The sequence below is a fragment of the Carcharodon carcharias genome, chromosome 6, assembly GCF_017639515.1.
Source record: "Carcharodon carcharias isolate sCarCar2 chromosome 6, sCarCar2.pri, whole genome shotgun sequence".
Classification (NCBI taxonomy): domain Eukaryota; kingdom Metazoa; phylum Chordata; class Chondrichthyes; order Lamniformes; family Lamnidae; genus Carcharodon; species Carcharodon carcharias.
Genome location: NC_054472.1, coordinates 172,221,155 through 172,248,948, shown reverse-complemented (window position 1 = coordinate 172,248,948; position 27,794 = coordinate 172,221,155). Strand labels below are relative to the sequence as shown.

At 46.6% G+C, this 27,794-nt stretch overlaps 1 protein-coding gene across 1 annotated transcript in view; it reads right to left on the bottom strand.

Moving 5' to 3' along the window:
- The window catches only part of vapal (VAMP (vesicle-associated membrane protein)-associated protein A, like), a 110,535-nt gene extending 87,556 nt beyond the window's left edge, over positions 1–22,979 (bottom strand). The window contains exon 1 of the mRNA XM_041190008.1: positions 22,795–22,979. Within this exon, the coding sequence (XP_041045942.1) occupies positions 22,795–22,852 (58 nt within the window). The 5' untranslated portion in view covers positions 22,853–22,979. The remainder of the gene's footprint in view (positions 1–22,794) is intronic.
- Between the last annotated feature and the right edge of the window lie 4,815 nt (positions 22,980–27,794).

The following is a 27,794-nucleotide window of genomic DNA, read 5'->3' as shown; positions in this document are numbered from 1 at the left end:
CCACACCATCCAGGACAAAGCAGCCTGCTTGATGGAGCACCCCATTCATCACCTTGCTCCACCACTGGCGCATCACTGTTGCAGTCTGCACTGCACTGCAAGCAACTTTCAAGGTTTCAACAGCACCTTCCAAACATGTGGTCTACTGTCTAATAGAACAAGGGGCAGCAGGTGCATGGAAACATATTGCCCGCTAGTTTCTCTCAAAGCCACTCATCATCCTGACTTGGAAATGTATCACCATTCCTTCAGTGTCACTGGGTCAAAATACTAGAACTCACTCCGTCACATAAGAACTGCAGCAGTTCAAGAAGGCAGCTTTACCCAGAGTGACAATAATGTGGAATGCACTATCGTAAGGCAAATACCATAGATGCATTTAAGGGAAAGCTAGACAAGCCTACAAGGAAGAAAAGAAAAATGCACTGGTAGGGTTACTGGAAAACAGGTGGGAAGAGGTTTGAGAGAAGTATTAACACTGACAGAGAATTCAAGCCAAATGGCCTGTTTGAGTGCTAATAGAGGCCCTTTGTAACATAAATCGTGAAAAACTGACTGTTACAGGTGATACAACTTGGGATCATGAATTAATAACACTCACTGAAACAAAGCCAAGTATACAGTTTTCTGAAACAAAGCCAAGCATACAATTTTAAATGCGATTTTACACATGGCATATTGAGTCGATACTTGACATTTCCAATACAATTTATCAATTGGGTCCATCACTGAAACTTTGTGATTATGTCACAAATCACTCATCCATTCATGGGATTCACATGGAGTGGTGTGGCTAATATGCATCAACAAAAAAAGAACAGGAGTAAAAATGTCCTGATGGCATAAATAGGAGAAGGCAACCAATGCTCTGCAAAACAATAACACCTTGGGGGCTTACTGTCTATAAATATTTACACTTCACAATGACAGACCATGATGTTAGCTGAACTCAATATCTTTGTAATTTTCAGTCAGCACGCATTCTATGTTAAATTAAACAGATGCTCCTGAAGCTAAATCATTGATTTTACTTCTGCCTCTATGCACCCAAAGAAAGCAGTTATCAAGATAATCGATATTTAACTTTTGAAGGTCCTTAAAAATCTATTGCCATAGACAAATTCCGACCATGCCACAAAACATCATGCAAATACTATGATGCTTGGTGTTTTCCAAGCAGCTACAATATGTGTCATGAATATTACTGGGGTCCAAAGTAGTTATGGTTGCTAGTACATATGTCAACCTTACAGGAGTATATGTGCCATTAGAAAAGCAAAACAGCACCAATAATGCATTTTATCAAGCAAACTGAATTCTGGGGCATTGGCACCTATAAATAGTGTGGCCAACAAAGCAAATTTTCCACTTAAGTATCACTGGAGGTTGATCTTAGCCCTGTTCATGAGTCACCCCATTATTGTATTGTTGCGTTCAGTCATTAAAGCAACATTTGTATCCTTAACTTTTGTCAGTGGAATTAATCGTACTGCAATTACCACAATGCCAGCACTGGCACAGAAAATCACCTCAAAAGTTTTTGTCTCCCACTGTTCTGGAGGAAGTTGAACTGATACAGCAACATAAGCAGCTGCTGATTGAGCCAGCTGCCATTTTTCTGGCCACGTGCCACGTCGCCATAGCAACTATTTACATTTCTATAGAAGTTGTGGCATCTCTGACAAAGCAAATAGGTCACCTGTTGAAATAGCTGGCCTTGGCACCAAAAAGTTCAAGATAAGTGCAGGATAAAGGTTTTCAGTATCAAAAAGATCCAGCAACCAGAAAGAAAAATCACAATGAACTTTGAAACAACCACGGTGTAGGTTTTTTTGTGTGCTGTTGCAGGAGGATTTCAGAACATTGGAACACGGAGTAGGCCATTCGGCCCGTCAAGCCTGCTCATTCAATTAGATCATGGCTGATCACGTGCCTCAATGCCACTTTCCTGCACTATCCTTGATGTAATTAGTAACCAGAAATCTACTGATTTCTGTCTTGAACATGCTCAATGATTGAGCTTCCACAGACCTCTGGAGTAGAGAATTTCAAAGATTCGTCACCCTCAGTAAAGAAATTCCTTCTCATCTCAGTCCTAAATGGCCTGCCCCTTAGTTTGAGACTATGCCCTCTGGTTCTGGGCACTCGAGCCAAGGGAAACATCCTACCTACATCTACCCTGTCATACCCTGTAAGAACTTTATAAGTTTCAATGAGATTACCGCATTCTAGTCTAGTGAACCTCTGTTGGATTTCCTCTATGGCAAGTATATCCAAAACTATACTCAATCCAGGCACAGTCTCACCAAGATTCCATATAATTGCAGCAAGACATCTTTACTCCTGCACTCAAATCCCCTTGTGATGAAAGCCAACAAATAAATTTATCTTCCCAATTGCTTTCTGCACCTGCATGCTAACTTTTAGTGAATCATGAACAAAGACACCCAGGTCCCTTTGGGCACCAACACTTCCCAACCTCTCATCATTTAAGAAATACTCTGCCTGTTTTTTCTACCAAAGTTAATAATTTCACACTTACTCACATTATATTCCATCTTCCATGTTCTTGCTTATTCACTTGGCCTGTCCAAATCCCCTTGAAGACTCCTTGCATCCTCTTCACAACTTAAATTCCCACCTAGTTTTGTGCCATCAGTAAATAAAGGTATGTTACATTTGGTCCCCATATCTAAATCATTTATATTGATTGTGAACAGTCGTGGCTCCAGCACTGATCCTTGCAGTACCTCACTAGTAACAATCTGCCATCCTGAGAATGACTCATTTATTCCTATTCTTTGCTTTGTTTGTTAACCAATTCTCAATCCATACCAGTATGTCACCCCAATCTCATGTGCTCTAATTACATTTATTAACCTCCTGTGTAGGACCTTATCAAAAGCCTTCTGAAAATTCAAATACATCACATCCACAGGTTCTCCTTTATCAATGCCACAGATAACATCCTCAAAAAACTCCAACAGGTTTGTCAAACATGATTTCCCTTTCGTAAATCCATGTTGACTCTGCCCAATCATACCATTATTTAACAAGCTTCTAGTTATCACATTCTTTATAATAGATGCCAATATTTTCCTTACTGACAACAAACAGGTCTGAAGTTTTACTGAAAAAAAGATGTCTAAGCTTTTCATCTTGCATTCATGAGGAAACTCACAAGAATACCAATATAAAAGGAAAAACAATAATTTATACTGTATGTGTAATGGGTGTTGATTGGATGGCAAGTGGCATTGCCATGGAGAAAGCACTACTGATAATGACCAACAGTTAACTTCCAAGCATTGTTTGACATTTAAATTAGGCAGTTTGACCCTGCTTTGTCAAAGCACTGCCCTGAGGAATGAGTCAGCGAATGGCTGTCATTTATTCTATTTAGCTGAAACAGGCGTAATGTACATGTTCTTTCTATCTGCAAAGAACAGGGCCCCGTGTATTAATATATGTATCTTCCAGAAATGCAAATTTGCCACTTTGCAAGCCCGACTATCTTAAATTGGTTGCCAGCGTAATTCTTAGAACTCGGAAGATTATTTAGCATATGTTGTCCATTCGCAGAATCACATCTCATTTTGGACAGTGTTTTGTGTTTTGCAAGAACAGGCTGGTTGAGTGCGGTCTGTACTCTGCCCGTTGCGAACAGTGGCAGGGACATGCTGTTTGATAAGATCCCCAGCCTTTGGGTCATATAGCCTACGTACCTAGCATCACACTGGCACTGAAATTCATACACCACATTACTCATTTGTGTGATAGGCAGAACGTTTTTTTGGCTTGACGGCAGCATCCTGCTAGTGGCAAATACCACTTGGGTTGCTACTGCATTGTAGCAGTGTGAAACAGCTAGCTTCACCTGTTGCTCAAATTTTTGAGATACCTTGCCCTTCCAGGCTAATCTGAGGAAAGCTGGGTGCTTTTCAGGGCTGAAAGTGACAGCCTTAGGCCCGTTCACGAGTTTGCATGATAAATGGCGCAAAATGATCTTATCAGGGTAGCCAGCATCAAACTTGCATTGTGAACAAATGGCTCAGGCTCTATGTACAAGGTTGCTGATAAGACCAATTTTATAGCGTGTGGAACTGTAAGAATCCCAATGTGTATACTGACCAATGAAGATAGGCTTGCAGTAGACCATGGTAGAGAACCCCATGGTAGATTTCTCAACTAGTACGTTAATTTGACTGCTCCACTTCATAGGTGAATTTGAGTGCAGGATGGAGCACATTAAGACATGTAAGGAAATCGTTACATGCAGCTGCAGATTTAAATATAGCAAACATATCATCCACAGGAATATGCGACGGGTAGGAGGTTAGATGTCATTCTACCTTATGTAGCTCATAAGACTGTCAGTCAGGCTTGCAATGTGGCACAGTTGCATGTACTGGAAGATACATTTATTAATACACAGGGCCCGGTTCTTTGCAGGCAGAAAGAACATGTACATACGTTGCGCCTGTTTCAGCTGAACAAAATAAGTGACTGCCATTCACTGACTCATTCCTCAGGACAATGCCTTGGCCAATTCGGGTCAAGCTGCCTGGTTTAAATTTCAAACAATGCTTGGCAGTTAACTGTCAGTGACCTTCACTGGTACATTCGCCATGGCAATGCGACTTGCACACAATCAGCATTTGTTTCAAATTGTTGTTTTTTCCCTTATTTTGGTATTCTTGCGAGTATCCTGATGCGTGCAAGATGAAATGCTTAGGCATGTCTCTTTCTTTCAGCAATACTCAAGTTCTGTACTACCAAATGACTATAGGTTTGAAGTTGTCCATTTTGTCCCTCCCTCTCTTCTTAAATAGTGGAGTTACATTTGCTACTTTTCAGTTTGCAGGAGCCTTTCCAGATGTCAGTAACACTGTAAAACAACCAATCTCACTGAAACTTGTCTCTCTCATGAAGGTTTCCAAGCTTCATCTTCAAAGATCTGACAGTGGAATTCTGTCCAAGGGTCACTCCAACTACAATGGCTTCAACAATGGCCTACCTCACAGGGTTTCAATCTCACCTTCTGAGATTCCTTCCCCCTAGATTTCTGAGTAAACCGAAACATCAACTTACAAGCAAAATTTCAGCTCTTCGGCCCTGCAAAGCAGAACACTACTGCTCCAAGTGGGTACCTTTTGTCCCAATGGCCCGCAGGACTGAGTCGCCTATCTTCAGCTGCCTTCTTGGATCTTCAGGGCTTCTCGAGCCCTCGTTGACTACCAGACTTGGATGGCATCAACAGCCCACCTCGCAGAGTTTCAATCTCATCTACTAAGATTCTGTTCCCCTGGATTCCTGAGTATATACCAAGCACCAAATTATAGGCACAACTTCAGATCTTCAGCCGCAATGGATGGAATGCTGCTGTTTTGAATGAAGCGGCCTTCAATTGCCAGGGCTTCATCTGAGCCTTCTTTACTTACCTGCTCTCCACAGCCCTTTCTCTAACTTGGAGCCTGTTTCTCCACTTCTGTTTCTTTCTTCTCTTGACCTAACTGGGACTTGTTTCTGTCCAGTCTTTGTCCCTCACCTGGGACCTCTCCCTGTCCCCTCCCTTGGTCCCCTGTCTTTTTTTTAATTCATTCACAGGACGTAGGCTTCACTGGCTGGGCCAGTATTTATTGCCCATCCCTAGTTGCCTTTAAGATGGTGGAGAGCTGCTCTGGGACACTTGCTGGCTATGGCGCTTTGCACCCAGTCACCTGACTCAGGATTTTGTGCCTTTCTACTTTTCTTTCTTTGTGCCGTGTCACATGGGGCCTGTCCTGGGCGCAAAGAACGTAAAGATGCAGAACTACATGTGTGCAGCCTGCTCCCTGCCTGTGCATGCACAAGAAGTCCGAAGACTGTCGGGACTTGGAGTTCCTGACTTCCGAGTTCAATGCTAAGTAAGTCTGGGTTTTGTAACACCTTTCCACTTGGAAGAACGCAAGCTTCACTACAGTGATGGTTTCTTTACAATGGCTCTACAATTTCTTTACCAGAAGTACTTAACAGCTTAAACTTCTAGCAAATAGCTTATTACATACTATGCAGATAACCTTATCATTTTGTTGCACAAATACACATATATTATAAAGTTACAAAGATTTAATCAAAAGAAAACCCATAGATGTAACAAATAGGAACAGAATTTAAACACCATAGAATTATCATAACCACCAATACATTTGCTATCTCTAGTCACCTCATTCAATACTCTGGGATGTAGCTCATCAGGTCAGGGGATTTATCAACCTCCAATCCAATTTTTCAAGTACTACCTCTTTATTAATGCTAATTTCTTTCAGTCCCTCATTTTCGCAAGCTCCTTGGTTCCATAGTATTTCTGGGAGATCTTCTGTTTCTTCCCCCATGAAGACAGACACAACGTAAATGTTTAGTTTCTCTGCCATTTCCCTATTCTGCATTATAAATTCTCCTGTCTCCGCCTGTAATGGGCCCACATTTGTTCTTGCTAATCTTTTCTTTTTCAAATATCTAAATAAGCTTTTACAGTCTGCCTATATGTTTCTCACTAGCTCACATTCATATTCTCTTTTCCCTATCTTTATCAGTTTGTTGGTCTTCCTTTGCTGGATTCTAAATTGCTCCTAATCCTCAAGATTAACACTTTTTCTGGCAATCTTATAAACCATTTCCTTTGATCTAATGCAATCTTTAACTACTTTTGTTAGCCACATGCTCAATCTTTCCTGTTGGTTGTGTCTTAGAGGAATGTACATTTGTTATAGACCATGTAATAATACATTAAATACTAGCCATTACCTGTCTATCATAGCCAACTTGTCCCTTATATCTTCATAGATTCCACTGTTCAGATTTAAGACCCAAGTCTCTGATTGATCTATATCACTTTCAAACTTAATATAAAATTTTATCAGATTATGGTCACTATTTCCTAAAAAGCCTTTGGGAAGCCTTTATAGCACGGTTATTAATTAGCCCTTTCTCATTACAAAACACTAAATCTAAAGTAGCCCGATCCCTAATTGGATCTTCAATGTATCTCGAACACACACCAGAAATTCATCCTCCACAGCATGTGTTAATTAGGTTTACCCAGTGTATATGTAAATTGAAGTCACCCATTATTCTGTATTTCCCATGTTACATGCAGCTCTAATTTCCTGATTTATACTGTGCCCAACGTTACTACTACAGTTTAGTAGCCTATAAACAACTCCAGACAATGTTTGCTGCCCCTCCCTGTGTCTGAGCTCCACCCAAACAAGCACCAGCAGTATTCAGGCAGCAAATTTCACACCATGGAGAAATAATTCTTGCATAACCACTTCTGTTTAATCTAAACTTAATTAACAGATTTGAGACTTTTGGATTCAAGAATTACAAGTAGATCAATACTATCTTTAGAATCAGTTCAATTGCCATACCAAATGCCTATTCACTTAAATCAAACATAAAATGTGCTCCATGGCATTGCACTGCTTATGAACTTTGGATGATGATTAACGGTCTTACTGTTTCCAATATTTAAGACGCCACCAACAGCTGGGTAGTTGCATGTAAAACCCCAGTGTGAGACCAGGTATAGTGATTACGATCCATCGCAACTTCAGCAAAGGAAATTCTAGTTTATATAAGTTAACTTGCAAAATCTTGTTCAGACTTTATGTTTCATTTGAACCCTATGCATAAGCTGTGGAGGACCATTTGTTTACTAACTTTTTGTTTATATTTTACAGTCTATATTTTATGAGTTGACATGAATTGCACTTCAATTTATTTTTCAATTGAATTCCCTATGTGAACAAAATAATTAGTTTTAAAATGACAGAAGCATTCACTTCATTCAACTTCCACCTCAATTTCTCTTGTTTTAAGTTTACTACTCTCCTTTTCTCCATAAATATTTCACTTCATATAAACACTTCCATCCACTTGCACAGTTACCCCCTCCATATTCTTTCTTTATCACTCGTAAGGCAATCTCTGATCTTTTCCTTGCATTGCTCTCTACCCACATTTCCCTCCCACCTCCCAAGTCCACATAATGCAGTGTCTGACCCTGGGAAAACACTCTCACGAATCACTTACCACTCCACTCAAATTCCCAACCATCCAGCCTTTCGCCTCCAACTTATTTTGACAGCTCGGAAACAATGTATTTATCAAATCACACTCTCTACACCAACTTTGATGCTTTTGATTCCACTATTACTCTTTCTCATTCAACTCATTCCCCAATAGACCCCTCAACTCTGCTCCAACAGACGCAGATTTGAACAACAATGGTTTAACCATTCATCAACAAATGTGGCTAGACCACTTAAAAGCATCATTGGGCAATGCTCTACATCATTAAAAACTGCCCACTAAAAACCATCCCAGGCTCTAAACTCGAATTCCCTCCCTAAATCTTTCCACATCTTAAAGGAGGAAAGGGAGGTTAAGACTCCCCTTAAAAGCTATCTCTTTGACCAAGCTTGTGGTTTCCTGGCCTAACGTCACTGTGCGCAAGTACCCAGCCTAACATTGTTCAATAACACTACCGTAAAGCACCATTACATTAAAGGTGCTATATAAACACAAATTGTAGTTATGTAACTTGTGTGAGGTGTTGTGTGAGGCTTGAGAGCTAAATGGCCTTGTCCTGTTCCTATGTTATAATAAGGAAGTTTCTACACTTGGGTAACCTTTTTCTAATTAGTATAAAGATAGTACTGGACCTTGAGAAATGTTGTCTACTCTTAAAGTGGCAATACTTTTTGAACGCTTTTCTTTTAGAGACACAACAGGATCATAAGACCTCAAGACCATAAGACGTAGGAGCAAAAGTAGACCATTCAGCCCACCAAGTCTGCTCTGCCATTCAATGAGATCATGGCTGATCTGATAATCCTCAAGCCCATTTTCCTGCCTTTTCCCCATAATCCTTGATTCCCTTATTGATTAAAAATCTATTTAGGCCATGAATATACTTAACGACCCAACCTCTACAGCCATCTACAATAAAGAATTCCACAGATTCACTGCCGCCAGAAGAAATTCCTCCCCATCTGTGTTTTAAGTGGGTGCCCCCTTAATCTGAGGTTATGCCCTCTAGTCCTAGACTCTCCCTCAAGGGGAAACAACCTCTCAGCATCTACCCTATCAAGCCCCCGTAAGAATCTTATATGTTTCAATAAGGTCACCTCTCATTCTTCTAAACTCCAATAAGTACAGGCCCAACTTACACAACCTCTCCTCATAAGAAAATCCCTCAATTCCCAGGATCCACCTAGTGAAGCTTCTCCGTACTGCCTCCAATGCCAGTATATCTTTCCTTAGACAAGGGGACCAAAACTGTGCACAATATTCTAGATGTAGTCTACCTAGTGCCTTGTATAGTTTCAGCAAGATTTCCCAATTTTTATACTCCATCCCCTTCAAAATAAAGGCCAACATTCCACTTGCCTTCCCTATTACCTGCTGAACTTGTATGCTAGCTTTTGTGATTCAGGCATGAGGACCCCCAAATCCCTCTCTGCTGCAGCTTTCTGCAATCTTTCTCCATTTAAATAATATTGAGCTCCTCTATTCTTCCTGCCAAAGTGCATAACACCTCACATTTTCCCACATTATATTCCACCTGCCAAGTTTTTGCCACTCACTTAACATGTCTATACCCCCTGTAGACTCTATGTGTCATCCTCACCACTTGCTTTCCCACATATTTTCATGTCATCCTTTATAATAGACTCCAACATTTTCCCAGTGTTAAGCTAACTGGCCTACAGTTGCCTGTTTTTTGTCTCCCTCCCTTTTTGAATAAGGGTTGTTACATTGACAGTTTTCCAATCCTCTGGGACTTTTCCAGAATCTAAGGATTCTTGGAAGGTGCATCCTACCAGTGCATCCACTCTCTCTTTTTTGCTACTTCCTTTAATATCCTAGGATGCAACCCATCAGGTCCAGGGTATTTAACAGCCTTTAGCCCCATTAGTTTCCCTCGTACTTTTCTCTAGTGATAGTTATTGTATTTATTTCCTCTCCCCTTTTGCCCCTTGATTATTTACTATTTCTGGAATGCTATTAGTTTCTTCTACTGTGAAAACTGATGCAAAGTATTTATTTAACCCCTCTGCCATTTCCTGGTTCCCCATTATTATTTCCCCAGCCGCATTAACTAAGGGGCCTACATTCACTTTGGCCTCTCGCTTCCTCTTTATATATTTAAAGAAGCTCTTACTCTCCGTTTTTATATTACTTGCTAGTTTACCCTCAAAGTTCATTTTCTCTCTCATTTTTTTTTTTGGTCATCTTTTATTGGTTTTTAAAACTTTCCCAATCCTCTGGCTTACCACTAATCTTTGCCACATTGTATGGTTTTTCGTTCAATTTGATACTATCCTTAACTTTCTTGGTTGTTATCCCCTTCCAAGGATCCTTCTTCCTCACTGGGATATATCTTTGTTGCGAGCCATGAACTATTTTCTTAAACATCTGTCGTTTTTCATCAGCCATCTTTTCTGCCAAACTCCTTTCCCAGTCCACTCCAGCCAACTCTGCCCTCGTTCCTTTGTAATTACCCTTATTTAAGTTTAGCACAGTTGTAACCGACCCAATTTTCTCACTCTCAAACTGAATGCTAAACTCTACCATGTTATGGTCACTGTTTCCTAGGGGATCTTATACTCTGAGGTCAGGATCAAAGCAGCCAATTGATCTTATACTTGTTCAATTAGTTCCTTTGAGGAAATGCTCTAAAAAGCAAATTCTAAAGCTATTTGAATGTTAACTGCAGTTGATCAGGAAATTTTTAAAAATCTAATACAGCAATCCCAACACTGCCTAAAGGAAAACAAAATTGACAACTCCTTTAAAATGCACTATTCCTCCCTTTTGGCCTTGCTTGTACGTAGTGGCTGCTGTGTTTCCGACATTACAAATTACTACACTTCAAAAGTGCAACAGTGGCTGTAAAGAGCATTGGGTCACCCTGAGACTCTGAACGGCATTATAAGCATCCAAGTCCTTCGGGGGTGGGGCTGGGGGGGGGAGAGAGAGAGAGAGAGAGTGAGAGAGGGAAGAGGAGGGGGGGAGAGAGAGGGAGGAGGAGGGGGGGAGAGAGAGGGAAGAGGAGGGGGGGGAGAGAGAGGGAAGGAGGAGGGGGGGGAGAGAAAGGGAGGAGGAGGGGGGGGAGAGAAAGGGAAGAGGAGGGGGGGAGAGAGAAGGGAAGAGGAGGGGGGGAGAGAGAGGGAGAGGAGGGGGGGAGAGAAAGGGAAGAGGAGGGGGGGAGAGAGAGGGAGGAGGAGGGGGGGAGAGAGAGGGAGGAGGAGGGGGGGAGAGAGAGGGAGGAGGAGGGGGGGGAGAGAGAGGGAGGAGGAGGGGGGGAGAGAGAGGGAGGAGGAGGGGGGGAGAGAGAGGGAGGAGGAGGGGGGGAGAGAGAGGGAGGAGGAGGGGGGGAGAGAGAGGGAGGAGGAGGGGGGGGAGAGAGAGGGAGGAGGAGGGGGGGAGAGAGAGGGAGGAGGAGGGGGGGGAGAGAGAGGGAGGAGGAGGGGGGGAGAGAAGGGAGAGGAGGGGGGGAGAGAGAGGGAGAGGAGGGGGGGGAGAGAGAGGGAAGAGGAGGGGGGGGAGAGAGAGGGAGGAGGAGGGGGGGGAGAGAGAAGGGAGGAGGAGGGGGGGAGAGAGAGGGAAGAGGAGGGGGGGAGAGAAGAGGGAGGAGGAGGGGGGGAGAGAAGGGAAGGAGGAGGGGGGGAGAGAAAGGGAAGAGGAGGGGGGAGAGAAAGGGAAGAGGAGGGGGGGAGAGAAAGGGAAGAGGAGGGGGGGAGAGAAAGGGAAGAGGAGGGGGGGAGAGAAAGGGAAGAGGAGGGGGGGAGAGAAAGGGAAGAGGAGGGGGGGAGAGAAAGGGAAGAGGAGGGGGGGAGAGAAAGGGAAGAGGAGGGGGGGAGAGAAAGGGAAGAGGAGGGGGGGGAGAGAAAGGAAGAGGAGGGGGGGAGAGAAAGGGAAGAGGAGGGGGGGAGAGAAAGGGAAGAGGAGGGGGGGAGAGAAAGGGAAGAGGAGGGGGGGAGAGAAAGGGAAGAGGAGGGGGGGAGAGAAAGGGAAGAGGAGGGGGGGAGAGAAAGGGAAGAGGAGGGGGGGAGAGAAAGGGAAGAGGAGGGGGGGAGAGAAAGGGAAGAGGAGGGGGGAGAGAAAGGGAAGAGGAGGGGGGGAGAGAAAGGGAAGAGGAGGGGGGGAGAGAAGGGAAGAGGAGGGGGGGAGAGAAAGGGAAGAGGAGGGGGGGAGAGAAAGGGAAGAGGAGGGGGGGAGAGAAAGGGAAGAGGAGGGGGGGAGAGAAAGGGAAGAGGAGGGGGGGAGAGAAAGGGAAGAGGAGGGGGGGAGAGAAAGGGAAGAGGAGGGGGGGAGAGAAAGGGAAGAGGAGGGGGGGAGAGAAAGGGAAGAGGAGGGGGGGAGAGAAAGGGAAGAGGAGGGGGGGAGAGAAAGGGAAGAGGAGGGGGGGAGAGAAAGGGAAGAGGAGGGGGGGAGAGAAAGGGAAGAGGAGGGGGGGAGAGAAAGGGAAGAGGAGGGGGGGAGAGAAAGGGAAGAGGAGGGGGGGAGAGAAAGGGAAGAGGAGGGGGGGAGAGAAAGGGAAGAGGAGGGGGGGAGAGAAAGGGAAGAGGAGGGGGGGAGAGAAAGGGAAGAGGAGGGGGGGGAGAGAAAGGGAAGAGGAGGGGGGGAGAGAAAGGGAAGAGGAGGGGGGGAGAGAAAGGGAAGAGGAGGGGGGGAGAGAAAGGGAAGAGGAGGGGGGGAGAGAAAGGGAAGAGGAGGGGGGAGAGAGAAAGGGAAGAGGAGGGGGGGAGAGAAAGGGAAGAGGAGGGGGGAGAGAAAGGGAAGAGGAGGGGGGGAGAGAAAGGGAAGAGGAGGGGGGGAGAGAAAGGGAAGAGGAGGGGGGGAGAGAAAGGGAAGAGGAGGGGGGGAGAGAAAGGGAAGAGGAGGGGGGGAGAGAAGGGAAGAGGAGGGGGGAGAGAAAGGGAAGAGGAGGGGGGAGAGAAAGGGAAGAGGAGGGGGGGAGAGAAAGGGAAGAGGAGGGGGGGAGAGAAAGGGAAGAGGAGGGGGGAGAGAAAGGGAAGAGGAGGGGGGGAGAGAAAGGGAAGAGGAGGGGGGGAGAGAAAGGGAAGAGGAGGGGGGAGAGAAAGGGAAGAGGAGGGGGGGAGAGAAGGGAAGAGGAGGGGGGGAGAGAAGGGAAGAGGAGGGGGGGAGAGAAAGGGAAGAGGAGGGGGGGAGAGAAAGGGAAGAGGAGGGGGGGAGAGAGAGGGAGGAGGAGGGGGGAGAGAGAGGGAGGAGGAGGGGGGAGAGAGAGGGAGGAGGAGGGGGGAGAGAGAGGGAGGAGGAGGGGGGAGAGAGAGGGAGGAGGAGGGGGGAGAGAGAGGGAGGAGGAGGGGGGAGAGAGAGGGAGGAGGAGGGGGAGAGAGAGGGAGGAGGAAGGGGAGAGAGAGGGAGGAGGAAGGGGAGAGAGAGGGAGGAGGAGGGGGAGAGAGAGGGAGGAGGAGGGGGGAGAGAGAGGGAGGAGGAGGGGGGGAGAGAGAGGGAGGAGGAGGGGGGAGAGAGAGGGAGGAGGAGGGGGGAGAGAGAGGAGGAGGAGGGGGGAGAGAGAGGGAGGAGGAGGGGGGAGAGAGAGGGAGGAGGAGGGGGAGAGAGAGGGAGGAGGAGGGGGGAGAGAGAGGGAGGAGGAGGGGGGAGAGAGAGGGAGGAGGAGGGGGGAGAGAGAGGGAGGAGGAGGGGGAGAGAGAGGGAGGAGGAGGGGGGAGAGAGAGGGAGGAGGAGGGGGGAGAGAGAGGGAGGAGGAGGGGGGAGAGAGAGGGAGGAGGAGGGGGGAGAGAGAGGGAGGAGGAGGGGGGAGAGAGAGGGAGGAGGAGGGGGGAGAGAGAGGGAGGAGGAGGGGGGAGAGAGAGGGAGGAGGAGGGGGGAGAGAGAGGGAGGAGGAGGGGGGAGAGAGAGGGAGGAGGAGGGGGGAGAGAGAGGGAGGAGGAGGGGGGAGAGAGAGGGAGGAGGAGGGGGGAGAGAGAGGGAGGAGGAGGGGGAGAGAGAGGGAGGAGGAGGGGGGAGAGAGAGGGAGGAGGAGGGGGGAGAGAGAGGGAGGAGGAGGGGGGAGAGAGAGGGAGGAGGAGGGGGGGAGAGAGAGGGAGGAGGAGGGGGGAGAGAGAGGGAGGAGGAGGGGGGAGAGAGAGGGAGGAGGAGGGGGGAGAGAGAGGGAGGAGGAGGGGGGAGAGAGAGGGAGGAGGAGGGGGGAGAGAGAGGGAGGAGGAGGGGGGAGAGAGAGGGAGGAGGAGGGGGGAGAGAGAGGGAGGAGGAGGGGGGAGAGAGAGGGAGGAGGAGGGGGGAGAGAGAGGGAGGAGGAGGGGGGAGAGAGAGGGAGGAGGAGGGGGGGAGAGAGAGGGAGGAGGAGGGGGGGAGAGAGAGGAGGAGGAGGAGGGGGGAGAGAGAGGGAGGAGGAGGGGGGAGAGAGAGGGAGGAGGAGGGGGGAGAGAGAGGGAGGAGGAGGGGGGAGAGAGAGGGAGGAGGAGGGGGGAGAGAGAGGGAGGAGGAGGGGGGAGAGAGAGGGAGGAGGAGGGGGGAGAGAGAGGGAGGAGGAGGGGGGAGAGAGAGGGAGGAGGAGGGGGGAGAGAGAGGGAGGAGGAGGGGGAGAGAGAGGGAGGAGGAGGGGGGAGAGAGAGGGAGGAGGAGGGGGGAGAGAGAGGGAGGAGGAGGGGGGAGAGAGAGGGAGGAGGAGGGGGGAGAGAGAGGGAGGAGGAGGGGGGAGAGAGAGGGAGGAGGAGGGGGGAGAGAGAGGGAGGAGGAGGGGGGAGAGAGAGGGAGGAGGAGGGGGGAGAGAGAGGGAGGAGGAGGGGGGAGAGAGAGGGAGGAGGAGGGGGGAGAGAGAGGGAGGAGGAGGGGGGAGAGAGAGGGAGGAGGAGGGGGGAGAGAGAGGGAGGAGGAGGGGGGAGAGAGAGGGAGGAGGAGGGGGGAGAGAGAGGGAGGAGGAGGGGGGAGAGAGAGGGAGGAGGAGGGGGGAGAGAGAGGGAGGAGGAGGGGGGAGAGAGAGGGAGGAGGAGGGGGGAGAGAGAGGGAGGAGGAGGGGGGAGAGAGAGGGAGGAGGAGGGGGGAGAGAGAGGGAGGAGGAGGGGGGAGAGAGAGGGAGGAGGAGGGGGGAGAGAGAGGGAGGAGGAGGGGGGAGAGAGAGGGAGGAGGAGGGGGGAGAGAGAGGGAGGAGGAGGGGGGAGAGAGAGGGAGGAGGAGGGGGGAGAGGAGGAGGGAGGAGGAGGGGGGAGGGAGGAGGAGGGGGGAGGGAGGAGGAGGGGGGAGGGAGGAGGAGGGGGGAGGGAGGAGGAGGGGGGAGGGAGGAGGAGGGGGGAGGGAGGAGGAGGGGGGAGGGAGGAGGAGGGGGGAGGGAGGAGGAGGGGGGAGGGAGGAGGAGGGGGGAGGGAGGAGGAGGGGGGAGGGAGGAGGAGGGGGGAGAGAGAGGAGGAGGAGGGGGGAGGAGAGAGGGAGGGAGGAGGAGGGGGGAGAGAGAGGGAGGAGGAGGGGGGAGAGAGAGGGAGGAGGAGGGGGGAGAGAGAGGGAGGAGGAGGGGGGAGAGAGAGGGAGGAGGAGGGGGGAGAGAGAGGGAGGAGGAGGGGGGAGAGAGAGGGAGGAGGAGGGGGGAGAGAGAGGGAGGAGGAGGGGGGAGAGAGAGGGAGGAGGAGGGGGGAGAGAGAGGGAGGAGGAGGGGGGAGAGAGAGGAGGAGGAGGGGGAGAGAGAGGGAGGAGGAGGGGGGAGAGAGAGGGAGGAGGAGGGGGGAGAGAGAGGGAGGAGGAGGGGGGAGAGAGAGGGAGGAGGAGGGGGGAGAGAGAGGGAGGAGGAGGGGGGAGAGAGAGGGAGGAGGAGGGGGGAGAGAGAGGGAGGAGGAGGGGGGAGAGAGAGGGAGGAGGAGGGGGGAGAGAGAGGGAGGAGGAGGGGGGAGAGAGAGGGAGGAGGAGGGGGGAGAGAGAGGGAGGAGGAGGGGGGAGAGAGAGGGAGGAGGAGGGGGGAGAGAGAGGGAGGAGGAGGGGGGAGAGAGAGGGAGGAGGAGGGGGGAGAGAGAGGGAGGAGGAGGGGGGAGAGAGAGGGAGGAGGAGGGGGGAGAGAGAGGGAGGAGGAGGGGGGAGAGAGAGGGAGGAGGAGGGGGGAGAGAGAGGGAGGAGGGGGGAGGGAGAGGAGGAGGGGGAGGGTGAGGAGGAGGGGGGAGGGAGAGGAGGAGGGGGGAGGGAGAGGAGGAGGGGGGAGGGAGAGGAGGAGGGGGGAGGGAGAGGAGGAGGGGGGAGGGAGAGGAGGAGGGGGGGAGGAAAACGGTCAGGCTAATGCTAAGCAGAAACCAGCAAAGCTATCTCATTTTTCTCCAAGATCTACTCAGCTATCAGTGTTCTACAACATAAGAATTAGGAGCAAGAGAAGACCATATGGCCTGTCAAGCCTGCTCTGCTATTCAATATGATCATAGCTGACCTTGGGCTTCAAGTCTAGTTTCCCGTCCGCTCCCCATATCCCTCTATTCCCTGAGCAACCAAAAAATTATCTGTCTCATCTTAAACATATTCAATGATATCACATCCACAATCCTCTGAGGTAGAGAATTCACAACCCATTGAGTGAAGAAATTTCTCCTCTGTCTTAAATGATCAGCCCCTTATCCTGAAACTGTGTCCTTTTGTCCTAGATTCCCCAGCCAGGGAAAATAGCCTCCCTCTATCTACCCTGTCAAGTCCCTTCATAATCTTATATAAAAGCAAAATACTGCGGATACTGGAAATCTGAAACAAAAACAGAAAATGCTGGAAAAACTCAGCAGGTCTAACAGCATCTGTGGAGAGAAAAACAGAGTTAATGTTTCAAATCCATATGACTCTTCTTCATTGTCATACGGACTCAAAACTTTAACTCTGTTTCTCTCTCCACAGATGCTGTTTTGCCAGCATTTTCTGTTTTTGTTTCCCTCCATAATCTTTAGGTTTCAATGAAATCACCTCTCTTCTGAACTCCAGAGAATATAAACCCAATTTACTCAAACTCTCATCTAGTTTAACCCACTCATCCCAGGGATCAATCTAGTGAACCTTCACTGTACTGCCTCCAATGCAATTATATACTTCTTAAATATGGATACCCAAATTGCACACAGTATACCAGGTATGGTCTCACCAAAGCTCCACATAATTTCATATATATTTAAGGAGAATTGGTGCACTTTGCATTTTGCCACTGTGTGAAGCACAAATAAACAAATGATATACTACCTTCCATGGCATTGCTGAGTCAGAGGATGTGCTGTTCTAGAGCGAAGGTGTGCTACGTAAAGCACATTGTATCAGGCCAATCATTATAGTGCCTGATCCAAGTCAGGTTTCATTTCTGTTTCGTGGCATTTTGCAACTGAACTTAATGTTCCTCTGAAAGCTATAATCACTAGCCAATATTACATGTTGTTTTACTGACACTCTCAACTTCTTTTTAACAAAAAAAAAGGTTGCAGAGGAAGATGGAAATCAGCATGCAACTGACAGAAAAACATCACCTCTGACCTTGAACTTTTGAAACATGCTAAACCCCCGTACAGAAAAATTAATGAAGCTTTTCAAGCACAAAGACAATTTTATAAGCAAATTTAACTATATTATCTGAAATATGCAATCTTTTAATTTAAGGTTTTTAACCTGAATTCAGCAGCCAAAGGGAAAAATAGGCAATTTGACTGGTGCGGAGATGTATGACACAGTCATGTCTGGAATATACAGCTATACATATATAAGGGATTGAAAAAGTGTCTGCCCTCTGTATTTATGATCTATCTTTTGTGTGTAAGCCACTTTTGAAAAAGGCTGCTTTGAATTAGGTGACCAAATAGCGAGTTTCAGATTATTTGACAACTTTGGTGAAATTTAAACCAAGGATTAAATCTGTCCATAATTTATTTTCTGTCCCATGTCCAAGTGTATAAATAGTAGAAAAAAAACCTTAGCTACAAATGCAGTGACCAAATTTTAACTTGTTAAATAAAGTTTAATTTCAGAAAAGAGCTTGCCCAACCAGTCCTTGCCAACGTTTATGCTCCACTCAAGCCTCCTTCCATCTTTCCTCATCTGAATCTTTCATCGTAATCCTCGGCGGTGGTGGTTGGGGGGATTGTGTCATAGCGGTGATGTTACTGGACTAGTAATCCGGAGGCCCAGACTAATACTCTGGGGACATGGGTTCAAATCTGGTAGCATTTGAATTCAATTAATAATAAATCTGGAATATAAAGCTAGTCTCAGTAATGGTGACCATGATAACTATCATCGATTGTTGTAAAAACGCAGCTGGTTTACTAATGTCATTTAGGGAAGGAAATCTGCTGTCCTTACCTGGTCTGGCCTACATGTAACTCCAGACCCACAGCAATGCTGTTGACACTTAACGTCCTCAGTTCAAGAGGAATTCAGGATGGATGACACCCACATCCCATGAAGGAATAAAGATAAAAAATATTTCCCTTGTTCCTCATACTCATGTCTAACTTCCCCTTAAATGCTTTTATACTATTTGCTTCAACCACTTCCTATGGCAGAGAGATCGTACAGCCCATGATTAATTTAAATCCATATTCATCTGATCTGTTAGATCAATTCTTGATTGTTTTAAGTCATATTTTGTAATAAAATATATAAAGCTAATTCCATAACCAGGTTTCTGTCCCTGCCAGAGTACTGAAATGGCTCTTATCAAAATCACAAATGATGTCCTATGTGACTGTGGCAAAGGTAAACTATTGCACCTCACCTTTCTGAACCTGTTTGCAGCCTTTGACACAATTTACCACATCATCCCTCTCCAAGGCCTCACCAGTTTGTTCAACTGGTTGAGCTTGCTCTCAGCTGAATCCATTCTTATCTAATTGTTTATTATTGCTTATTGCTTGCAATGGCTTTTGTTCCTCCTCCCACATCATTACCTCCCATATACCCCAAAGATCTAACCTTACCTGGCCCTCTGCTGTTTCTCAACTACATACTGACCCTCAGCAACATCATCCAAAAGCACAAAGTATGCTGACAATACCCAGCTCTATCTTACCACAACCTCTCTCTACTCCTCCCATGTTGCTAAATCAGACCGTTTATCCAAATACATTACTGGATTAGCAGAAATTTCCTTCAATTAAATATTGGGAAGGCTGAAGCAGTCTATCCACATCACATGGACTGTAGCCATTCAAGGCAGAGGTTCACCACTACCTTCTCAAAGATAATTAGGGAGAAGCACCAAATGCTGGCCTTGCCAGTGATGCTCACATCCATAAATGAATAATAAAGGACCCAAAGCCTTTGCTGGAGCCAGTTAGTTCAGCCGTTGCTTGATATCACATGGAACAAATAGAATTGAATGAATCTGTAATGCTGGGCAAGGCCAAGACTTCCGGCTGAGGTTGGTTGAAAAGCCTGCACTGACATGCTGTCAGCCACCATTATCGAGGATTGAGATATTTGTGGAGTATCCCGTGTCATATTTGGCAAGGTGAAATTGCCACACAAGATGAAGGATGTACTCAGTGTGAAGATGGGACTTCATCTCCATGTAAAGTGTGCATTACTCCAACCAATGCTATCATGGACAGAGACATCTGCAACAGATGGACTGGTAAGAATGAGGTCTTGTCCCTCTTGTTGGTGTTCTCACAATCTGCCACAGGCCCAGTCTGGCATATATGTCCTTCAGGGCTCAACCAGCTGAGTCAGTAGTGGTGCTACCAAGCTACCCTTGGTGACTAACATTGAATTTCCCTACCCAGGAACATTCTGTGCCCTTATTAGCCTCAGTACTTCTTCCAAGTGGTGTTCAACATGGAAGAGTACAGACTTATCATTTGAGGGAGGATAGTAGGTGGTATTCAGCAGGAGGTTTCCTTGTCCATGCTTGACTTGATGCCATGGGACTTCATTGGGCGTGGAGTGAATACTGAGGATTTTCAGGGCAACCCCCTGCCAACAGTACACCAGTGCTGCCACCTTTGTTTTGTCTGTTCTGTTGATGGGACAATAGTGATAATGTTATGGAGAAGTCTGTGACATAGGCTGTAAAGTATGATCCTGAGAGTTTGAGTAGGCTGTTGCTTGTTTAGTCTGTGGGACAGCTCTCCCAATTTTGACACACATCCCCAGATGTTAGTAAGGAGGGCTTTGCAGAGTCGACTGGGCCTTTGTTGTTTCTAGGACCTGGATCAATGCTGGGTGGTTCATACAGTTTTATTTTTATTCAACTTTTCTATTACGGTTTGATACAACTGAGTTGCTTGCTAGGGACTATTTCATAGGGCAGTTAAGAGTCAACCAAATTACAATAGGTCTGGAGTCACACGTAGGCCAAAGCAGGTAAGCACAGCAGATTTCCTACCCAGAAGGCATTAATCACTCAGGAGGGTTTTTACTACAATCCAGTTGTTTCACCATTACTGATACTATCTTTTTATCCCAGAGTTATTAATTAATTCCCCCAGCTGCCGCAGCAGGACTTAAAAACACGTCTCTGGATCATTCTTCTGGCATCTGAATTATTCATCCAGTAGCAATGCCATTGTGCTACCATCCCTTTAGAGAGACTAAAGATATGATCAAAGATAGGTGAGGAGAGATAAAACAAGGCAGGGGAGTTTAGGAAGGAAGTTCCAGACTCCAAACACCCCCACTGATGGTGGCAGGAAGGAGAGGTGTGTGAAAGTTTCCTGTTCCTCATCACGTCGCAGAGGCTACGGTCAAATCAAAGTTGAAATTGCACATTTTTGGGAGGGAGGGGAGGAGTGGTACAAAATTGGAAATTTCACTCAAACGGTCTAAGAAAATATAATTGAAATTTAAATTCCATCATTTCAAACTGCAATCTCATCTTTTTTAAAATAAATCAGAAATACAGTCCCAAACTTTGGCAAGCTGAAGGCAGGACAATTTCACCATAACATAACATAAGCTTCAGAAAACCAATGCAACAATCTCACCAATTGGGAGGATAAAACATTTCTAAATTATTTTAGGTTCTAAATAGCAATTAGAAAGTCAAAAATAAATCTGTCAAGTCCCTTCTGCAGCCTTTATCTAGCATCTTTATTGTTAAGACGGATTTTTCTCCTTGCCATTATTCATGATATGAGGCACTAATAAATTTTTTTACTACCAAACACTACCTTAATTTTCAACAATAGCATGTTTGTCAGCAAGTTAGCAGCATAATCTTAAAAGCTCACACTTAAATGTCATCTGGAATCAGCATAAATTACTTATTGGATCAGTTCTTTGGAACGAAGCCTAGCAAAAAAAAGTACAAGATCATGTCATGCTAGCGATCTTAAGAAACATAATCCACTTGGTGTCAAAGGGCAGAGATTGCAGCTCAGTCATGTTTCCAACAGCCTCGTTGGCACTTTGGGTGGAGCAAGTCAGTACTATGATGGAGAGTCAAAGAGACTAGCAGGGCAATATCTTATTAAGGTAGCCAAAGAGATCATGGCATAGCAAGTTACTCCTCCTCAACCAGCCGTGGGCCAATTTTGGCATCACGACTTGAAAATAAATTTTGAGTGAAACTATTTTTACCCTGACCTCTCAAAAACTCCTGAATCTATAATACATACTGTATCTAGCTTTAATGACCTTAATATTTTTTAATTCATGTGACCATCAACTGCACTCATTGTGCACCTCCTGTAAAAATTCCCTAGTGGAAGACTAGGGGGAAACCTCACCAAGTACCAACGCTTTTAAACCTCATTTTTTATTCGTCTCAACAAATCCAACACCTATTTAGAACGTCAAAGAAAAGGGAAAACGAATAGAAATACTTAAACCAGTATCTAAAATGTCCAGAATTTCTGCCCCAATAATGCTGAGTAATATCTATTAAGCAAAGCAATGCCATTATATTGGGGAGTTGGTGTACTAAGCAATTAATTTAATACGTTAACTCTTTTTAAAATATATTTTATATATATATATAAAATAGAAAGAGATTATAGATATATATAGTTGCTAAAGCTTATTAATTCAAGTGCTCCTCGCACGCTGTAATCTCAATGAGAGGGATTTTAGTATGGTCTGTTTTCCTCCGCAATTTTAAAGACTTGTTTCGAAATTAAGGTGAACATTTGTGCACACTGAAGACTTATTGCTTGACACAGATCTGAAGGATGCAGCTTGGATGAGAACATGTTCAGCCTCAGAATTCCGTGTGTTCTGGGGAGTCGGGACAGCGTTTAACACCTTTCCCAGCCCGAAGAGCCGGTTCCCGAGCTCAAGCTCCTCCTGGGCCGAAGGAAATATTTTCTTTTAAATCATTAAAAAAAAAGAGCCGGTACCTGGGGGCCCACTCGGCGCAAACTAGCACCAGCGCTCGCTCCCCAGAATAGATCTGGGAGCAAAGCTAACATCCCCAAGGAGGAGAATGAGCCGACCCTCGGCGGCGGCGGCGGCGCCCTCTCGCCCAGTCACAAAGCCCTGCCGCCGCCGCCCGCCACGACAATCCGAGGCTCCAGAGGCGGCCTAGTGCAAGCTACCAAAATGGCGGCTGCGCCTGTGGTTGGTTCCCGGGGGCTGAGGAGAGCCGGCGGCTTCCCCAACAACCGGTCCGGTCCCGGCTGCAGATCACCCCCCCACCTCCCCAAAAAAAAATAAACAGACAGGGCGGCGGCACCAGGGAGGAGTGAAGAGAACGGAAGCAGCATGTGAATATGTGAGATCAGCACCGCCTCGGGCAGTCAATAATATATACATATGCTAGATTATATTAATTAATAAATTAGATGTAGGAATAGGTGCGAACGTCAGTCAGTCAGTCACCTTTGAATTTGAGCTCGACGGGCGGATCGAGGATCAGTACTTGCTCCAGTCTGGCCATTGTCGAGGGGGGAGGGTGACACTCAGAGACTGCTGCCTGATGGCGCTTATCCGATCCTCTGGGGTTTTTTTTCCCTCTTCCTCCACTCGGGCTCTGCAGGACGGCAACGTGCGCGTAGCCGACGCAGGGGCGGGTGGGAGGGGGCAGGGGGCGTGTGAAACCAGAGAGCGGGGGCGCGCGCGCGGGGGCCCACTCGCCCTTTCTCGCGGCGAGCATGCGCGGCGCACCTTCATGTCGCTGGGGAGCCTTGGGGGGGGGGGTGGGGGGGTGAGGCTGTGTTTATTTGTGCCGCAACGCTGAGAAGGAGCACTTCCTGCGCATGCGTAGTTGCAGTCTCTGGCAGTGTCAGAGGGTCCGTTTCAAACACAATTTTGGTTTGACAGACCCAAACAAAAAGCTGAAGTTGAGTGTTGCTGATAAAAGACATATCGTCAGGACAATTTGCAAGAATGCCAAATGTAAAGGGAACAACAATTTATACTGCATGAGAAGAATGTTTCCTCTGTAAAACATGCTTCTGTTGATTTAGTAAATGCTGAAGATATATAATCATGAAATTACAATAAATGAGATTCCCAAAATCCAATGAACCAGAGGAGAATTAATTGTAATATTTATTTTAAGGATACTAAGCTTGTGTATCTTTTAAAATTGTGAACAGTACCAGGAAATGAAAAAAAAAGACTTACTCAGCTCACAATCTCTTTCGCTACAGTGCTATATCTCTTCATAAAGAAAGGCTTGCATTTATATAGCACTTTTCACAAGGTCCCAAAGCGCTTTAACCACTGAAGTATGACTTAAGTTCTTTTTGAAATAAAAACAAAAAATGCTGAAAATACTCAGCAGGTCAGACAGCATTAGAAATGCAGACATATGCACACTTATGTTGAGTGTGAGAATTGCAGCCTCTCTTCCACTATTTGAAGAGGTGCTCCCCTAATTCAGCTGCATTTATGCCCCACGCCCCTGACATTTAATGTAGGGTAGAGCGCAAGCCTGTTGCTCAGGCTGGCCAAGGTAGCCAGTACCAGAATGTGGTCAATGGGAATGTTCACTCCAGCTGCTAGCCTCTCTTTCAAGGTTATATCTGTGTCTGGGGGTCCTTGTAAAGGGCAAGCATGTATTATCCACTGGTACACTTGATGCCTTCCACAATACCTGGGCACTAAAAAGGAACAAAATTATAAGTTGATAAGTTTTCTCCATTAGCTTTATTTTAATCTGGAACTAAATTGTTTTTCCCCATTTATAAGGTTTTTGGAGCACTTGTGGTTTAAACTATTCCAACAGGTGATTCAATTATCGTTAGAGCCAACAGAGTAGAGAAAATGGAATTGGTACGATATGGAGTAGTTGAAATGAATAACATAAATACATTTAAGGGGTAGCAAGGAAAGTGTCTGAGGGAGGAAGGAACAGAAGGATATGATGATTCAGTGAGATGAAGATGTTAAACTGCTATCCATGACAACTATATCTTTTCACTATAGATGTATCAGGGGTCAATATCAGATGCACGTTGTGGGTATAATTCAGGTTTAGAAGGGATAATTGGAGAAGGGAAGAAAGAGAGAATGAGGGGGAGGCAAGAGGACAATGAGGAAGAAGAGATGAGGGGAGGAGAGGTGGGGAACCAGAGGTTGAGTGGGAAGAACATTGGGTCATTTTATCATTTTCCCCATCCATCTTACCTTACTTTCTCAATCCCTTCCCCCTACTCTCAACATGTTTCTACAATCAATGTCAACAGAGGAATATATAATGGAAATTCATGAAAATAATTAAATATAATCTTCCAGGGAAACTGAATGCCTGCATGTTATGATTCAATTATTCCCTATTCTTAATGTCATTCCACCTAAGGGCTACACTTGATCTTGATTCACAGGCAAAATACAACAGATGCTGGAAATCAGAAATATTAACAGGGAATGCTGGAAATACAGAGCATGTCAGAAAGAAACAATCCCTTGCCACAGATGCTATCTGACCTGCTAATTATTTCCAACATTTTCTGTTTATACTTGGTCACAATTATCTTTCTGCAATGCTATGGTACATTGGAAATAATAGGGCCAATTAGGGACCGTAGAGGTAATCTGTGTGTGGACCCAGAAGACATGCGTACAGTCCTCAATGAATACCTTGCGTCGCTCTTCACAATGGAAAAGATGACCCAGGTATAGACATCAGGGTGGAGCACTATGAAAAATTAGAGGAAATTAACATAGAGAGAGAGAGAGAGAGGAGGTACTAGTGGGTTTAGCTGCCTTAAAAGTGGATAAATGTGCAAGCCCGGATGAGATGTATCCCAGGCTGTTGAGGGAGGCAAGGGAAGAGATATCAGGGGCCCTGGCAGTAATTTTCAAATCCTCTCTCTGGCCACAGGTGAAGTGCTGGAGGACTGCTAATGTTGTCCCGTTATTAAAGAAAGGAGAAAGGGATAGACCAGGAAATTACAGGCTAGTCCATCTAATCCCAGTGGTGGGGAAGTTACTAGAAAGAATTCTGAGGGACAGAATATATCTGCACTTGGAGAGACATGGATTAATCAGGGATAGTCAGCATGGATTTGTTAAGGGAAGGTCGTGTTTGACAAATTTGAACAAATTTTTTGAGGCATTAACCAGGAGTGCTGGTGAGGGTAATGTATTTGATGTGGTCTACATTGATTTTAGCAAGGCTTTTGATAAGGTCCCTCATGGCAGACTAGTCAAGAAAGTAAGAGCCCATGGGATCCAAGGCAAAGTGGCACATTGGATCCAAAATTGGCTGAGAGGCAGGAAGCAGAAGGTGATGGTAGAGGGATGTTTCTGTGACTGGAAGTCTGTTTCCAGTGGGGTTCCACAGGGCTCGGTGCTGGGGCCCTTGCTGTTTCTGGTGATAAATGATTTGGACTTAAATGTAGGCAGTATGATCAAGAAGTTTACAATGACATGAAAATTGGTGGGGTGGTAAATAGTGAGGAGGATAGCTGTAAACTGTAGGAGGATATCAATGGGCTGGTCAGGTGGGCAGAGTAGTGGCAAATGGAATTCAACCCAGAAAAGTGTGAGGTAATGCACTTGGGAGGGCTAACAAGGCAAGGGATTACACTATGAATGGTAGGACCCTGGAATGTACTGAAGATCAGAGGGACCTTGGTGCGCATATCCACAGATCCCTGAAGGTAGCAGGGCAGATGGATAAGATGGTTAAGAAGGCACATGGAATACTTGCCTTTATCAGCCGAGACATAGAATACAATAGGAGGTTATGCTGGAACTGTATAAGATGCTGGTTAGGCCACAACTGGAGTATTGTGTGCAATTCTGATCACCACATTACAGGAAGGATGTGATTGCACTGGAGAGGGTGTAGAGGAGACTTACCAGAGTGCTGCTTGGGCTGGAGGGTCTGAGCTATGAGGAAAGAATGAATCAGCTGGGGTTGTTTACCTTGGAGAGCGAATGTTGAGAAGGGACCTGATAGAGGGGAGCAGACAGTGGCGTATAAGACATGAGGGGCATAGATAGGGTGGATAGGAAGGCACTTTTTCTATTAGTAGAAGGTTCAATAACTAGGGGGGCATAGATTTAAGGTAAGAGGTAGGAGGCTAATAGGGGAGTTGAGGAGAAATTTTTTTCACCCAGAGGGTGAACTCACTGCCCGAAAGGGTGGTTGAGTCAGAAACTCTCATAACATTTAAGAAATATTTAGATATTCATTTGCATCGCCATGCCCTCCAGGGCTATGGGCCAAGCGCTGGAAAATGGGATTAGTGTAGTCAGATCTTTGTTGACCAGCATGGACATGATGGGTCAAATGGCCTCCTTCTGTGCTGTAAATGCCTATGAGTCTGAGCCTATTGAAATAGTATAACAACAATTTTATTTAAATTGAAATGTAGTAACACTTCTCAAGGTACTTCACACAAATGTAACCAGACAAAATATTGACATCACAGGTAAGAAAGAAGACATTTGGACAGGTGACCAAAAGCTTGGCATGAGTTGGTTTTAAGGAGTGTCATAGAAGAGAAGAGATGGGTGGAGAAGCAAAGGGGTTTAGAGAGGTCATGCCAGAGCTTTAGGCTAGATTGTGTAGTATAAAGGTCTAGCACAAAAAGAGTTAACTTGGGACTGAGTACAGTACCATCCGCACAGTCATGTAAGAGAACACATGATCCACACATAGGGGTCAATGTTGTGTTGGACAGAGCTGTGTGTAGAAGCAAGCATGGGGACATTTACTGTACCTATAAATAGTTTCTAAGAGTTAATGGCCCGTAACTTCTGGTGGAGTTGCAATTGACTTGGACTGTCACTCTACTCCTAGTTTCCTACCTTTAAAATGAAGCCACTCCCATCACACCCGACCTTCCGACTCAGGCTATGCGAGCTCATTCCAGTGCAGAGGGTTCCTGTGGCTACTGTTGAGTCCAGAGAGAGTCGGAGGTAAGGAAGCTATGTCCCCTTTTCTACAGCACTAGCTGCCGTAAACCAGATAAATTTAAAGGTTCAGCCACTTTGACAAGCCAGGGTAAAGGTAAGTGGGTAGGATTTGGAGGGTGGGGTGGCGGGTCAGGCCTAGGGTGAGGGTGTTGTCAGGTTGGGTGGAAGTTGGCCGGCGGGGGGGATGTCAGTCAAGCCTGGAGGAGGGGGTCTGGTCAGGTCAGGTCAGGTCTGGCCTGAGTTTGGAGGGGTAGGGAGGGTCGGGTTGGGCCCAGGGAGCGGACAGTGGCGGTTCCTGTCAGGTCGAGGGTAGTTGGGGTGGGAGTTTGTCAGGGAGTAGGGGGAGTCCTGTGGGGGTAGCTGAGGGCAAGGGTGGTTGGTGGGAGTGGGTCAGTACACTAGTTCCCCAGAAGCTAGAAGTGGTTTTAATACTTCTGATGTTTTCTGGGTAATTATTGATGTAAGACAGTCAGAGCCATCTGAAGTTTGCAATTCAAATCACAATA